The 14,666-nt window shown below is 30.2% G+C and overlaps 1 protein-coding gene and 1 long non-coding RNA gene across 3 annotated transcripts; both read left to right on the forward strand.

Moving 5' to 3' along the window:
* The first annotated feature begins 3,910 nt into the window (after positions 1-3,910).
* On the forward strand, positions 3,911-5,669 carry LOC148579102 (uncharacterized). The gene is made up of 3 exons (XR_015905220.1): positions 3,911-4,427; positions 5,112-5,255; positions 5,350-5,669. It is a non-coding gene; the product is annotated as an uncharacterized LOC148579102 (long non-coding RNA).
* Positions 5,670-8,206: 2,537 nt separating this feature from the next.
* Positions 8,207-9,668, forward strand: LOC107621754 (EG45-like domain containing protein). 2 transcript variants are annotated; one of them, XR_015905214.1, is made up of 4 exons: positions 8,207-8,407; positions 8,845-9,145; positions 9,227-9,352; positions 9,471-9,668. XR_015905214.1 is itself a non-coding variant. In XM_016323759.3 (3 exons), the coding sequence occupies exons 1-3, from the start codon at positions 8,281-8,283 to the stop codon at positions 9,231-9,233; spliced, it is 435 nt and encodes a 144-aa protein (XP_016179245.1). In that variant the 5' UTR covers positions 8,207-8,280; the 3' UTR covers positions 9,234-9,365. The 2 variants fall into 2 exon arrangements, 1 of the variants encoding a protein (XP_016179245.1); XM_016323759.3 differs by lacking the exon at positions 9,471-9,668 and having other exon boundaries at positions 9,227-9,365.
* Positions 9,669-14,666: the final 4,998 nt, after the last annotated feature.

The following is a 14,666-nucleotide window of genomic DNA, read 5'->3' on the forward strand; positions in this document are numbered from 1 at the left end:
GAGAGTGTTATGTGACACATTTTAGTTATTAAATTAGTTATTAGTTAGTAATATATAAATATAATATATAATATAGTTATATTTCAATTTTAGTATTTTAATTTTAATTTTAATTTAATTTAAATACAATTAGAGAATGTTATGTTGTATATTTTGATTGTCAAATTCGTAATTAGTCATTGATAATGATATATAAGAGAAATAGAGTGAGTGAAGGAATGAGAGAGATAGAGAAAGGAAGAGAGAAGAGAGGATAGTTCTTTAATTTTGGAGGGAAATATTTGATTTCAATTACAATGAGAGAGTGACATGTGGCACATTTTGGCCTTAAAATTAGTAATATATAATATATAATATAATATATAATAGATAATAAATAATAAATATATATAGGTTTAATGGTAAATTAATGTTTTTTCTTCAAATTATTGGTGTTTATGGTTACTTTTGTTGCTATGCTATATTGTTGTTGTGAACAAAATATGAATATCATTAGCCATTTTATTTTTGCTACATTGTTGCTGTGAACAGAACAGAATATAAATATTGTCATTGACAGTAAATGTGTTTAGGCTATGTTCTGTTCTATGTGTTTCTTTTTCTTTTAGATTGATAAGTAGTAATCTTTAAAAATAATTAACAGTAATCAGCTCCAACATTTATACTTAGATGCCATGTCCTGTAATTCTATTTAATTTTCAGTGTTATTAAGACTACAGATCAACAAGTTCAAGAATGCAAAATTCAAGAACTTACAAGAATTTACAAAACTGACTGCAGAAACTAATTTTTGGTTTTTACTGTTTTTTTTTTTTTTTTTTTTTTTTTTATGTGAGCTGCAGCTTGATGTATTTGGTGTAGGTTTTAGAACTTAGATAAAAAAGGCTAAAACCAATAGATATAAGTGATTCATTGTTATCTCAGCTTATAATTCTCTTCTATTCGTCTTTCTGTTTCCTTTTCTTATTGCACAAGCAATCAATTCAGATTTGTATTAAGTGTAAGGTAAAGAAGTCCTCAACTTATTTTTATATGACTTATTGTAACCAAAATGAAAAATTCTATGAGCAATATATAAGGGTGATTCTTAGATAGTTTCTATTATTCTATTTAGTATTTAATCTCTCAAAATTTGCATTTTTTTTAAAATATGTTTTTGATTATTTTTATATTTTTTATTTATCTATGACCAATTCTACTAGTTTAATCAGTGATTTATAGTTGAATCAGTGAATTAATAATCTGATCGATTCGATCACTAGTTTAATTCTGACAACTATATAAACTAATGAGTTAACTATTAGAGTAATTCAAATTGGTTATAAGATAAAATAATGAATAAAGTATCGTTTTTATCCCCAACGTTTGGGGTAAGTCCCAAAGTTATCCTTAACGTTTCAATCGTCCTATTTAAGTCCCTAACGTTTCAAAATTGACTCAATGTTGTCTTGCCGTTAGGGATCCGTTAACAGAATTGATGGCGGGACAAAATTGAGACGATTTTAAAATGTTAGAGATTTAAATAGGATGAAAATGTTAGGGAAAAAAACGATACATAAAAATAAATTTTAATTTTATTTTATCTTTCAATAATATTAATTTTTTACTGTATATAGTATTCAATTATTTTTTAATTACATCTAAATAAATTACACTTAATTACATTACTTTCATTTTAAATAAATTTATTTTTTTATAATTTTAATAAATTTTGATACATTAGAGACAAAAGGTATAATTTATATTTTATTGTATATATATATTATTTTTTTTCTTTTCTGCAAGTTTATATACTAGTCATTAAACAAACATTTCATGATAACTAAAAATCTTTAAGAGTAAAATTATAAAAAAATTAATTTATTTAAAATGAAAGTAATATGATTAAGTGTAATTTACTTAGATGTGATTAAAAAATAATTAAATACTATGTATATTAAAAATAATATTATTAAAGGATAAAATTTAAATTTATTTCTATGTATTATTTTTGTCCCCAACATTTTCGTCCTATTTAGGTTTCTAACGTTTCAAAATCGTCTCAATTTTGTCCCGCCTTCAGTTCTGTTAATGGATCCCCAATGACAGGACAACATTGAGTCAGTTTTAAAACGTTATGGACTTAAATAGGACAATTGAAACGTTAGGGACAACTTTAAAAATTACTCCAAATGTTGAAGATAAAAAAAATATTTTACTCTAAAATAATTTATTCCGATCCAGTTGAGGATAATTTGTTGTTTAAAATTTAAAATCTAAATCTAAATACATAAATAATGACATCTCTTGCTTACAATTGAAGTAAGTTCAAATTGGACTATTATTTCGGTGTTTCCTTAATTTTCAGATGATAAGTTTCAATTCCCTATATGGCTTTCTCTCAACTGCATGCTTAATGGTGTATTAAATTGAGATGAATTACAAGACACTCCAAGTCAATGTTTTTGGTAATTGATGGGCCTTGGAATCTTCTAAAGTCCAGCTAGGAAAAAAAAGTGGACTTTTCTTCAAACAACATCGCAGTTTCTATTTTTAAGAGTAAAGTACTAAAATTAAACGCAAAAAATTATAATGTTAACAAATTTAAATATAACATAATTAAAATTAACTTATATTCATTAAAAATGCGATTTTTTGATAAAATTATTTAAATTTAAAAAATTGTTTAAAATTTTAAATTATTCTTTTAATTTAATTTAATCATTCTCAAATTCTAATCATATTCGAATTCAACAATTTTAATATAGAAAAATAGAATTTTAGACGAATTTTTTAATTATTTTTTATTGCATAATAACAATTTAGACATAATTTGTAGTTATTAAGTTAATTTTTCAAAAAATTTATTAATATATATTAAAAATTTATAAATTCTTGTTTATAATTTTATTTTTTATATGATAGCTATATAAAAAAATATTACAATATCAATAGTATATTATAAAATTACAAAATATTCATAATTTATAGTGTGTTCAGTTAAAAAATTATCACATATTTTATTAATTAAAATTAATCCTTTCAAAAATTTTGAAAAAAATTAAAAATAAATTATAAACTATTAATTATATGAAAAATACAGTGTTTTTATATAATTTTTTTATAATTTTTTTCTTTTAACAAAATAAATTTTAAAAAAATGAGTATTTTTTATAAGAAAAGAATATCTAAAATACACAATGTGATTACCAAAATATAATTACCTAAGTTATTATTAATATTTTATATAATAATATAAATGTTAAATATGTTAATATTAAAAAATAAATAAATTTTAAAAAAAATAAATATAGAGATGATTATATATATAAAAATTAATTTAAAAAGTACAAAGACTTTAAGATACGATATTAAATTAGTTAAGTAAAAAATATTAATAAGTTAAATAATTGAGATATAAATTTTTTATATAATAAAAAATAATATATATAAAACTATTAAATTATACAATATTTTTATATTTTTTGAACACGGTATAATTTCTTATAATGTTAGGAGGACAGAAGCAACTACTCGTCCTCCTTTAGATCTGTCTCTAACCCTATCCATCTTCGATTACTAACTCTTCACCATTGCCACCACTCCGACCTTACTCCACTTTGTTAGCCATTCTTTTTTTATTTAAAGGGTATCTTTGTTTTTTTGTCAAGGTCTAAGAGGTCTAAAAAATTACTCCATGGTCGCTGCTTCGGTCATCTTATTTAGGGGGTTTAAAATCGATCCGGACCGAATTAAACCGACCAACCGAACAAAAAAAATCGAATAAACCGAAAATTAAAAAAACTAAAAAAATATGTTTGACAGTTTTTTGCGGTTCGATTCGGTTTTCGATTCTAATCATGAAAATTTTAACCGAACCGAACCGAACCGGTGAAGTTTAAAACCCTAAAATAACCATACCCCACCCCCCAATTCCCCATTCAGCCGCGTGACCTAACCCCACGCCTCCCACTCCCAGTCTCCCAGCGTGACCTAACTCCATTCAGAGTGACCGTTCCCCCTTACCCCAATCGGAAGTGAAACCTGCCGATCTCCTCTCACAGTCGCGCTCTCCCCTCAGGCCCTCACAGTCTGCACCGTTCCCCCCTCGAAAGTGAAACCCCATTCTTGGGTCTCGAGGCCGGTGGCGAACTCACGTTGCAGCACCTCCCAGCGCCGCGAGAGACCCTTCCTCCCAACGCCGTCGAACCTCTTCGCGGTCAGAGCACCACGAAGACCCAGCACCAGCACCACCCTCGCACCCAGGCGTAGCAGTCTAGCAGAGCACCCACTGACCCGGCAGAGCACCCACTGACCCAGGCGTAGCAGTGTTTCTGGCCACCCAGGCACCCACAACATAGCACTCCTCAATCTCCCACCCACAACACAGCAGGCACCGGTTGGCCCTCTTCCAGTGCTCTTCCTCCTTCCCATCCACTTGACTTCAGGTTTGATTTTCTCTCCTTCTATGTATCTGAAGCTAATTAGACATATTAGGTTTATAATTATGAAATAGTTAGGGTTTGATTTTGTTAATTATAATTTCTGTGATTCTGAGTTGCTGGATTTGTTTAGGGTTTTGTTATTTTCTTCTTAATAACTCTGATTCTGTGCTTCTGAGTTGCTGGGTTCAAATTTGCTTGTTTTGCTTAGTTCAAATTCTGTGATTCTCTGATTCTGTGATTATGTGATTCTGAATTGATTTTTGGTTTTCTGCACTTATTTTGCTTGTTTTGAAATTTTGTTAATAACACTGATGAGTTACTATGCTTGTTTATTGATTTTGTTAATTTTAGTTGTTTGTTTTGAGTTGATTTTGTGATTTAATTTATTAATAATTCTGATTCTTTGATTTTGAGCTACTGGGTTTAATTTATTTTTGCTTGTTTTGAGTTGATTTTGTGATTTATTTGTATTCAATTTCTGCTCAATCTATTTGTTCATTGTTGCTGATTGTTGTTCATTGTTGTTCATTATTTGTTCATTGTTGCTGATTGTTGTTCATTGTTCATTGTTGCTGAATGCTGGTAATTTTATTTTGTTGTGTTTCTGCTTCTATTTTTTTAATTATTTGTTCATTGTTGTTGATTCCTAGTATTTGTTGTTCATTATCTGGTATTGGTCTTTGGCAGGATATAAGAAGAGAACTTGGAGTTTGTTTTGATGCTAGATGTGGAGTCACAATATTCAGGAACAAGAATAAAGGGGGATGTTACTTTGGATTTTGTGAAGAAAATGATGGATGATTTCAAGAATCAAAAGTGCTTACACAAATGGTACTTAAGCATAGGAGTTCATTAATAACTTTGAATTTCTTTTAAGTGTTATCACTTACTAACTTTGCTTGTTTTGTCTTGGTTCTTGTATTAGTTATGCATTCCAGATTGTATTGCAAACCAGAGAAATGTTGAAAGCTTTGCCTTCTCTCGTTGATATAAATGTTCCCGATGGCAAACATTTTACTGTTTGTGGTGATGTGCAATAATTCAAAATAGAAAGTGTGTTGAGCAAATATGGATACTTGTGTACCATATGATGTGCAGACAAAGAGTAGGACTCCAGAAAAGAATTTACGTACTTAGAGAATGATTAACTTGAAAAGAAAGTTAAGTTTCGTCAATGATGTGGATTGTGTATTTGTGTTGTTAGTAATGCCATTCAATGAATTAGTTCGGTTCTGTTCTTTCTAATTTGTTCTTGCAACTTTGGTAATTTATAATAGTATTGTATTTTTTTTGAATTGATTGAAAAAATCGAACAAATCGAACCAAATCAAATTGATTTTAATTAGTTTGGTTTGGTTCGGATGGCCTTGACAAAAAATTCGAATCAAACCGAACCGCAGTTTAATTAAACGATCGGATCGGATGACATTTTTCTTAAAAATCGAACCAAACAGCACTGCGAACACCCCTAATCTTGCATTTTAATGTAGGTAGAATGATTCGATTTGTGTATCTTAAATTTTTTTAAATATAAATATAAAGGTTCGATTTGGGTATCTTTCACAGTTTTAAAAAAAATTAATTATTCTATTGGTTCTTATAGTTTCGCGAAATTTTTAGTTAGGTCTCTATACTTTTTTTCTTTTTAATTGAGTCCTTGCACCAATTTTTTTTAATTGAGTCTCTACACTTTTTTCCTTTTATTTGAGTCTATGCACTAATTTTTTTAGTTGAGTCCCTATACAATTAAGTCAATTACTACCAAGAGGGACCTAATTGAAAAAAAATTTGGTGCAGAGACCCAATTAAAAAGAAAAAAAAATATAAGGATCTAATTGAAAATTTCGCGAAACTATATGGACCAACAAAGTAATTAAACCTTTAAAAAACATAAAAAGTTATAATGTCAAAATATATTACTCATCTCACTTTTATATTTAAATTTTTTAGCCTAATTCACACAAATATAATATAAAAAAGATATATCACAGATATATGACTATTTTTTTAAAGTATTGAATCCGATATATTGTGAAAAATAAAAAATTTTACAATATTCAAATTCAATCATCCGATTTTTAATTTTAAAAATTAAATATTTTTAAAATTGAAATCAAACTCTCTAATCACTTTTTAAAAAAATTAAAATAATTAAAATATTAAAAACAGACTATCCGATTTTTATTTTAAAAAAATAAAAAATAAAAAATAAAAATTGGACCTTTCGAATTTTTAAAAATTAAAAAATTTAAAATTAAAATTAGACTCTCTAATTTCATATTTTTCTTCGTCCCTCAATAAATCGAACTATCCGATTTGGATATAATTTTAAAAAAATTACTTTATATTAAAGAGAAACACCAATCCTTCTAATAAGAGTGTATATCACACGATTTCAGTCTATATAAAAAAAAATAGCTATTAAATAAATTTCGATCCTTTTTTTTTATAACATGAGACAATGCGATTCTTTTGTCATTTTACTTTTAAGTATGATGTTGTTACGGTCAAATTTGTTAAAGATCTAAATATATCAACTAAATAATTTCCATTATAAATTAACAATAAAAATGACAAAAAGATCGCGTTATATCAAACATTAGGCTGCATTTATTTCTAAGAATATGATAGCACAAGACAGTGAGAATAAGACATAAGGGACAGAAATACAAAATTTTATATTCTTGTATTCTATTTGGTGATAAATTAAAACAAATTATAAAAATTCAATTTATTCTCATTTGTTTTATTCAAAAAATTTGAGATGAAAAATATAATAATAAAAAAATATAATTATAAAAAATTAACAAGAATAATAAAAGAAAAAATAAAAAATAAATTGTATCTCTTGTCAGTGTCTCGGTGTCTTTCCTGGCAGGATGGACACAGAATACACTAATTCAATATTTCTAGACACATTATCTCTATTTATATCTCATCTGTCAAATACAATTTTATATTTCTATATCTTTGTCTTAGTATCCTGTCATTGTAAACAAATTCAACCTTAAAGAACAAGGATCGAATTGAACTTGTTTTGTCATGAACAATTTGTTTAATGCCATAATAGCCAAAATTTAAATTGGGTGTTAAATAAAAAAATTTAAAAAATTCTGCTAACTCATACGTAAAGACACATTTTAAAGAATCATAAAGAAAAATTTTTGACTAAAAACTATTGAAAATTATTTTTTTATATTTTTAATACATTTAATATATTAAAAATTTAAAAGTTTTTTATTAATATATTCTTAACATATGTTCTTATTACGACATACATTAGCTAAATCCAAAATTAAAATGATTATAATAGGATATTAAATATTAATAAAAAAATAAAAACTCAGTATTAATTATTTAAATTAACGTGGTCAACTCCGGGCGACTGTTGTACCCATTGATCAAAAACCTAAATATGAATAAGGAGTTAGCCATCATGATCCACAGTAATTATGCTATAAACAAAACACTAAAACGTATTAAAGAAAAGAGTTTAATATTCACTCAGTAAGATATGAAAAAAAAAAAAAAATTATTCATTACGTGATTTTATTGAAAAAGTTGAAAACCAACTACAATATATATAAATCTTCTGTTATTCAATTAGTTGAGTCTAGTTTATTATCTTTTAATTGATTTTCTAGCAAAATCGTTATACATTAAAGTTATCTTTTAAAAAAAAAAAAGAAAAAAAGAAAAATTTTAACAAATCAATTATTTAAGAAACGCGTCAAAGTGGCCCCCATACGTGTGAACGCAGAATATATACAACACAGCCATAACAATGTCGAAAGTTCAGAGTTTTTCATTTCCAGTTTTCTCTGCGCTTTAACATCATCAATAATACGCTGCAATCATGTCATCATCATTAGCAACACTCATTCTATCATCGTTATTCATAGTTTCCTTCATAGTTCTCCACCTTTTCTTCCCCTGCAGAGCCGATGTTGGAACCGCTGCTAGTTACTCCCCTCCATATTTACGTAAGTTTTACATGCTCGAATTCTGTCCTACATATCCAGTAATTCCTTGACCAAGTTAAATGAATATTTAATTTGAGATGGATTAACTTTTTGCGTGTAAAACCGAAGAATATTGTGAAAAATAATATATAAAGTGGATATTATAATAGCTATTATATTAATCAATTTACATTAGTTTAATAATTAGTTTATTATTCAGCATAAAAAAATAATAAGATTCGAATATTATATAATAATTTATTCATCATCGATCAATTCTTAAATAAAATTCAAATTCACGATGAATTAATGATTAGACTCCAAGACACTATAAAAAACAAAAAATTTAGACTAAAATTATACATTTTTAACAAAATTTAACATGAATCTCTAAAATTAAGGTAATTTTTTTTATATATTTTTACAACATTTTTTAATTTTGTTTTTCTTTTATGTAGCTTCGAAGTGTTATGGGACGGAAGCCACAGAGTTCCCATCGAGCAATCTGTTTGCGGCGGCGGGAGATGGAATATGGGACAATGGGGCAGCTTGCGGTAGGCAGTATCTGGTGAGATGCATCAGTGCAGAGCAACCAAGGACCTGCATTCCCGACCAAAGCATTCAGATCAAGATCGTTGATTACGCTGCCACCGCTGTTTCGGCCGCCTCGGCTAGCGGCACTACCTTGGTGTTGTCCGACAAGGCATTCGGCAGTATTGCCAATACAACTGCCATCTTAATCAACATAGAATTTCAACAGTAATAATTAATTAATTAATTAATTAAACTCTGATCTGGCTCTTCTTCTTCTACCTTGTTGAAATTTACCTGTGTGTGCAGGGTGTGATGATTGGTATATGTAGCTTCGGCTAATGCTGTCTGTATTGGGACCCTGTATTATTATTGGCGTGGCGGCTCAAAAGTGGCAACTCTTGAATCAAGGAAGATATTTGTCTAAAGAAGGCAGTACGTACCTACGCCGAAGCTGCCTTCAATTTTAACATTTCAAGTGTACGGATTTCTCAACTATTTATTTTTGTTTTTATTTTCGTGGTGTGTGTGTGTATTTTTTGGATCTGTGTAGGGACGGTTGCTTTGGATATTAGAATCAAGTATACCAAGGCAAATAAGCTACACAGGATGTTTCTACCTCACTTCTGCCTTTGGATGCTTTTGGAGTGGCATTTCAACATTTAAAAATATTATATGTATAAAAAAATTAGTTATTAAATTAATTATTATATTTTTGTGTATAAATATATATTATTTAATCTATTTTTTATGTGTATGTCATATATGTTTTATGCGAATAATTGATTTAGTAATTAATTTTTAATATATTCTAAAAAAATGATAAAGTTAAATGATAAAATTAATGTTTTAAATTTTATCCCAGGTTTTAACTTAATCAGACACTTGCTTAAGCAGACTAGTGAGCTAACTACTAAACCAACTCAACTTGATTATATTTGTATTTTTTATTTTAATTATGTAACACATCCAAGTCTTTTTGGCAATTAAATCTAACTAAGTTGGTTCAAACCCAACAAAAACCAATTTCATTAGAGAGAGCGTGTCTACACGCTCCAATTTCTCAACCTCTCCAATTTCTTCGTGTTTCTTCTTCTTCTTCACGTATTTTCTCCTCATCGTTACTACTATTATTGTTGCATTTTTTTTCTTTTCTTTTTTTTTTTCTAGTAATTTTGCAGCATTATGTGTTTCTTCTTTTTTTGTTTGATTTTTTTATTTTTGTTCTTGTTAAGACGGTAACACAAGACGAATTATGAGAAGATAAAACAAGAAAGAGAAGATGAACAAGAAAAGAAGAAGAAGATCATGATGATGATGAAAAAGAAGAGGATGATGAGTTTTGAGTTATACAGAATTTATCAAAAAATAACACCAAAATTTTTTAAGCATGACACAAAAGTTTCTCAATTTTAACACCGAAAATTTTTAATCGTGACACAAGTTCCTGTTAAGAGGGTGAAACAAGAATTATGAGAATATGAAACAAGATGATGATGATGATGATGATGATGATGATGATGATGATGATGAGGAGGAGGAGGAGGAGGAGGAGGAGGAGGAGGAGGAGGAGGAGGAGGAGGAGGAGGAGGAGGAGGAGGAAGGAGAGTTTTGAAGTGTGAAGAATCTATCAAAAAGTAATACCGAAATTTTTGTTTCTTCTTCTTCGAGGAGGAGGAGGAGGAGGAGGAGGAGGAGGAGGAAGGAGAGTTTTGAAGTGTGAAGAATCTATCAAAAAGTAATACCGAAATTTTTGTTTCTTCTTCTTCTCCTTCTCTTTTTCATATGTTATTGCAGTTATTTATTTATTCTTGTTTGATTTTTTCTTTTTTTTTGTTTTATTCCTCGTAAGAAAGTGAAATAAGAAGAATTATAAGAAAATGAAATAAGAAAGAGAAGATGAAGAAGAAAAATATGAAAAAGAAGAAGAAAAAACAGTAGAAGATGAGGAAGAAGAGGGAAAAGAGTTTTAAATTGTGCATAATTTATCAGAAAAATAACACCGAATTTTCTTAACAATAACACAAAATTTTTTAGTTTTGACACTGAAATTTTTTGCTACAAAAATACAAAAATGTCTTCTTTAATGCTGTATTTTCTCCTTCTTTTTATTCTTCTTTTTTTTCTTTCTTCTGTTGCTCTTACTTCTTCTTTTAGGAATATTACTTCTCATACAAAAATTATTTTCAGTGTTGTGTATTTTGTGTAGTTACTTTGATATATAATTTTGTGGTTGATATTGTTGGTTATTATACACCAAAATTACTTAATGATTATGATACACAAACTTAGTTTGAAAACAAATACACAAACAAGACTAAATCATGAACAAAACACATATCCAAAATTAATTTTGGATCAAACAATATCATCAATATGGCTTAAATGATGCCAGAACCATTACAATTACATTTGATGACCTAATTACACCAAATTCAAGTGACAAGATTAAATGCATCTCAATTAACTTAGAAGTGCACCAAAAAGGGCACAAACAAGACTGAATCATGAACAAAAACACATCCAAATCAATTTCGGATCAGACAACACCATCAATATGGCAAAAATTTGACAATAACGATAATGATAATGATGATATGTATAAGAAGACGACAACGATGATGATAACGATGATGATGAGGATGATGATGATGACACAAACAAGACTGAATCATGAACAAAAACACATCCAAATCAATTTCGGATCAGACAACACCATCAATATGGCAAAAATTTGACAATAACGATAATGATAATGATGATATGTATAAGAAGACGACGACGATGATGATAACGATGATGATGAGGATGATGATGATGATGATGATGATGATGATGATGGAGGAGAAGAAGAAATTCAAATGAGAAAAAAAGGAGAAAGAAGAAGAGGAGGAAGATATGGTGGTGGTGATGATGGCAATGACGATAATGAAAGAGAAAGATAACGAAAAATGAGAAGAACAACAACAACAAAAAATGGGTGAAGAAGAACGTGCGCGCGTGAATTTGAAGCGCCAGAGGTGAAGAAGAGTATGCGCATAGATTTAAAACCCTTAATAACAATTTGGTTGGATTTGGTTAAACTTTTTAGAGCTTTATTCTTTCTATTTTTGGCATAACTGCACAAAATAACTAAATCTACTTTTTTTAATTAGAGAGCAATTACCTCACAAACATTAGTGATGTCGTCTTATCATGAGTTCCGGAAAGTATTGAAAAACGAAACAAAAACCAAAATGTGATCATGTGGCAAAGACAAAGAGAAAGATAGGATTTTCTTCATATGCCATTTTCTTGTGATGGGGTTTTGGAGGATTGATCTGTAGTTGAATATTTAAGGTTTTAGGTGAAAATAGTAATTTGCATAGAAGACAGCTTGAAATTTCATGCTCTTCTCAAAGTGGTTGACACGGTTGGTCTCTTAATACAGTAATGCTATATTGGTGAAGGCTATGGTATGGACACCAGAAAACATCTAGACATATGGATGCCAGGTGTATGTCTCCATCACACTACGCGTGTGGGATTACATGGACCTGGGAAGTCAGCATGTACGATACTATCCTGACACAAGAAGCAAAGAAAAGTGCTTTTTAGATGTGGGCCATTAATGTTACAGAGGATTAATTGTTAAGGTGTCATTATTAATGCAAGTATGTGGTTAAAATAATTTTTGGAGGAAAACACTTGGTGGGCCGATTGGATTTTTGACAACGTTGGGTTGTGTATCTTGGGCATTTTTTGGGTGAAAAATTGTTTTGTGTTGACATTTTTTGAATTGGGACAGTAGTCAAAGCAATCTTTCTTAACGCCAACCCAGTAACCGAGAACCAGTATACATGAGTGAAAATGGCAAATCTGGTCGGAGAAAGAGGATTTTAAATTTATATAAAAAAATATCATTATAAATTGGGAAAAAGAATAAAGGGGAACATATTCATCGAACACAGTTGAAAGGGAGGAAACCTCGGAACCTTAGCTGTTATACTCAGATGGTGCAATAGTTGGAGTGTGGATGTCATTGTCCCGAAGAATATAGGATATTGTGGTTTTTATTAGTTGGCCAATACCGGAGGGCATTTCATACACGATTGGAGTCTAGAGCGATTGGTATGTTCTGGTACCTCTCTCTGTAGAAAGTTGTAAGGTGGAATTTAGCGAGTAGTGATTTTGATTCCATTCCCAGTGGTTTTCTTCTGATTTTTATAAATCCCTTATTTGATTTAATGTGGGTTTTGTATTGTGGTGTGTATGTTCTAAGTTATGCATTTTGATAAATATGAAATATGTAGCAATGTTAGACGGGTTCTCGCCAGTAGTGGTTATGGTAGTATGTGTTTGTGTAGATATAGATTAAGCCAGTGTTAAAATTATGTGGTTTTGGATTTAGAATATTTCATTTCACCGAATGTATTGTTATGCCTAGTGGATGGAAATTGAAGTCTGTTGGGTTACATATTCTGCTATGCACGAGTTTAACAATACTTATGAATGTACATAAGAGAATGTCTGTATGATTTCATTTTGGTGTGTTATAATTGGTTGTGTCACGAGTTGTGCTTGTGAATTTGTAGATGGCAACAGTCAACTTGGAAGATGTGTTGTACACACGGAGTGATAACAGTGTTGATTACGGAGATGTTGCTTCTTTGACCGATGACGACATATTAAGAAAGGTATTTCCAAGCGAAGAAGATGCATACGATTTCTATCAAAAGTTGGAAAGGTTTCATGGTTTTGGAATTCGGAAGGGGGATATGTTTAAAGATGAAGGAGGGAACCTAATTCGGCGAATATTTTTTTGCAATAGAGAATGACTCAGATATAGGAAACATTACAATCGGGTGGATAGGAGGAAGCCCCATAAGCTAGAGACAAGGACCAACTGTGAGGCGAGGATATGCATATACCTTGACAGGAGCAATAACATGTGGAGGGTGAAGAAGGTTATCACGAAGCACAACCATGCGCTCACACATTAGGGTATGGTCCACCTAATTCCAAATTTTTGGTCCATGACAGAAGCGACAAAAGTTCAAATAAATAGGATGCAAGGGTGTGAAATTTCGACGTCGAAGACGATGTAGTACCCTGGCTGGCATGGCTGGAGGGTATTTGCTAGTTGGATTCCTGAAGAAGGATGCTTATTAGGCCTGACAGGATGGATACCCAACCCGATCCGCTGTGGGTAGGATTGGACGCAGAGCGGGTTTGCCTGCGGAACGGAACGGATAGGGTGCGGGTTGAATCTCAACCCTACCCGCACCTCCCATATGTATGTGTTATATATTTAAAAATGTTACATATGGGAGTTGAACCAAGAACCTTTGGTATATAAAAAAGGTTCTTAGCCACTGAACCAAGTTTATAAATTTGTAATGTTAACATATTTATTTCTATAAAACTCATTTCTCATTCAATGAGATATAAATACAACTTTAACAACCTACTTGCCCTCAATCCATTCAGATTACAAACCTTATTTCATAGCCTTTACTTCCTCAGCGGCGCAAGAACCCTAATCCTCTTCTCTCAAATCCAAATATCTCCGCACTGTGACCGCATTGCTGGCACTACTCACGTTACCCGTGTAACGACCCGATTCCCGGCAGGTTCGGATCACTGCCAGTCGTCAGGTGTTACTTCCCAGTAGCCCTATAAAACTATAGACTCGATGATACTTACTACATTTAAGCCTTTCTTACTAACGGAATTGCGCATATTAGCTTCTTAACCAGCCCGTTAGCAA

The sequence above is a fragment of the Arachis ipaensis genome, chromosome B10, assembly GCF_059453495.1.
Source record: "Arachis ipaensis isolate K30076 ecotype BB chromosome B10, ASM5945349v1, whole genome shotgun sequence".
In the NCBI taxonomy this organism is placed as follows: Eukaryota; Viridiplantae; Streptophyta; class Magnoliopsida; order Fabales; family Fabaceae; genus Arachis; species Arachis ipaensis.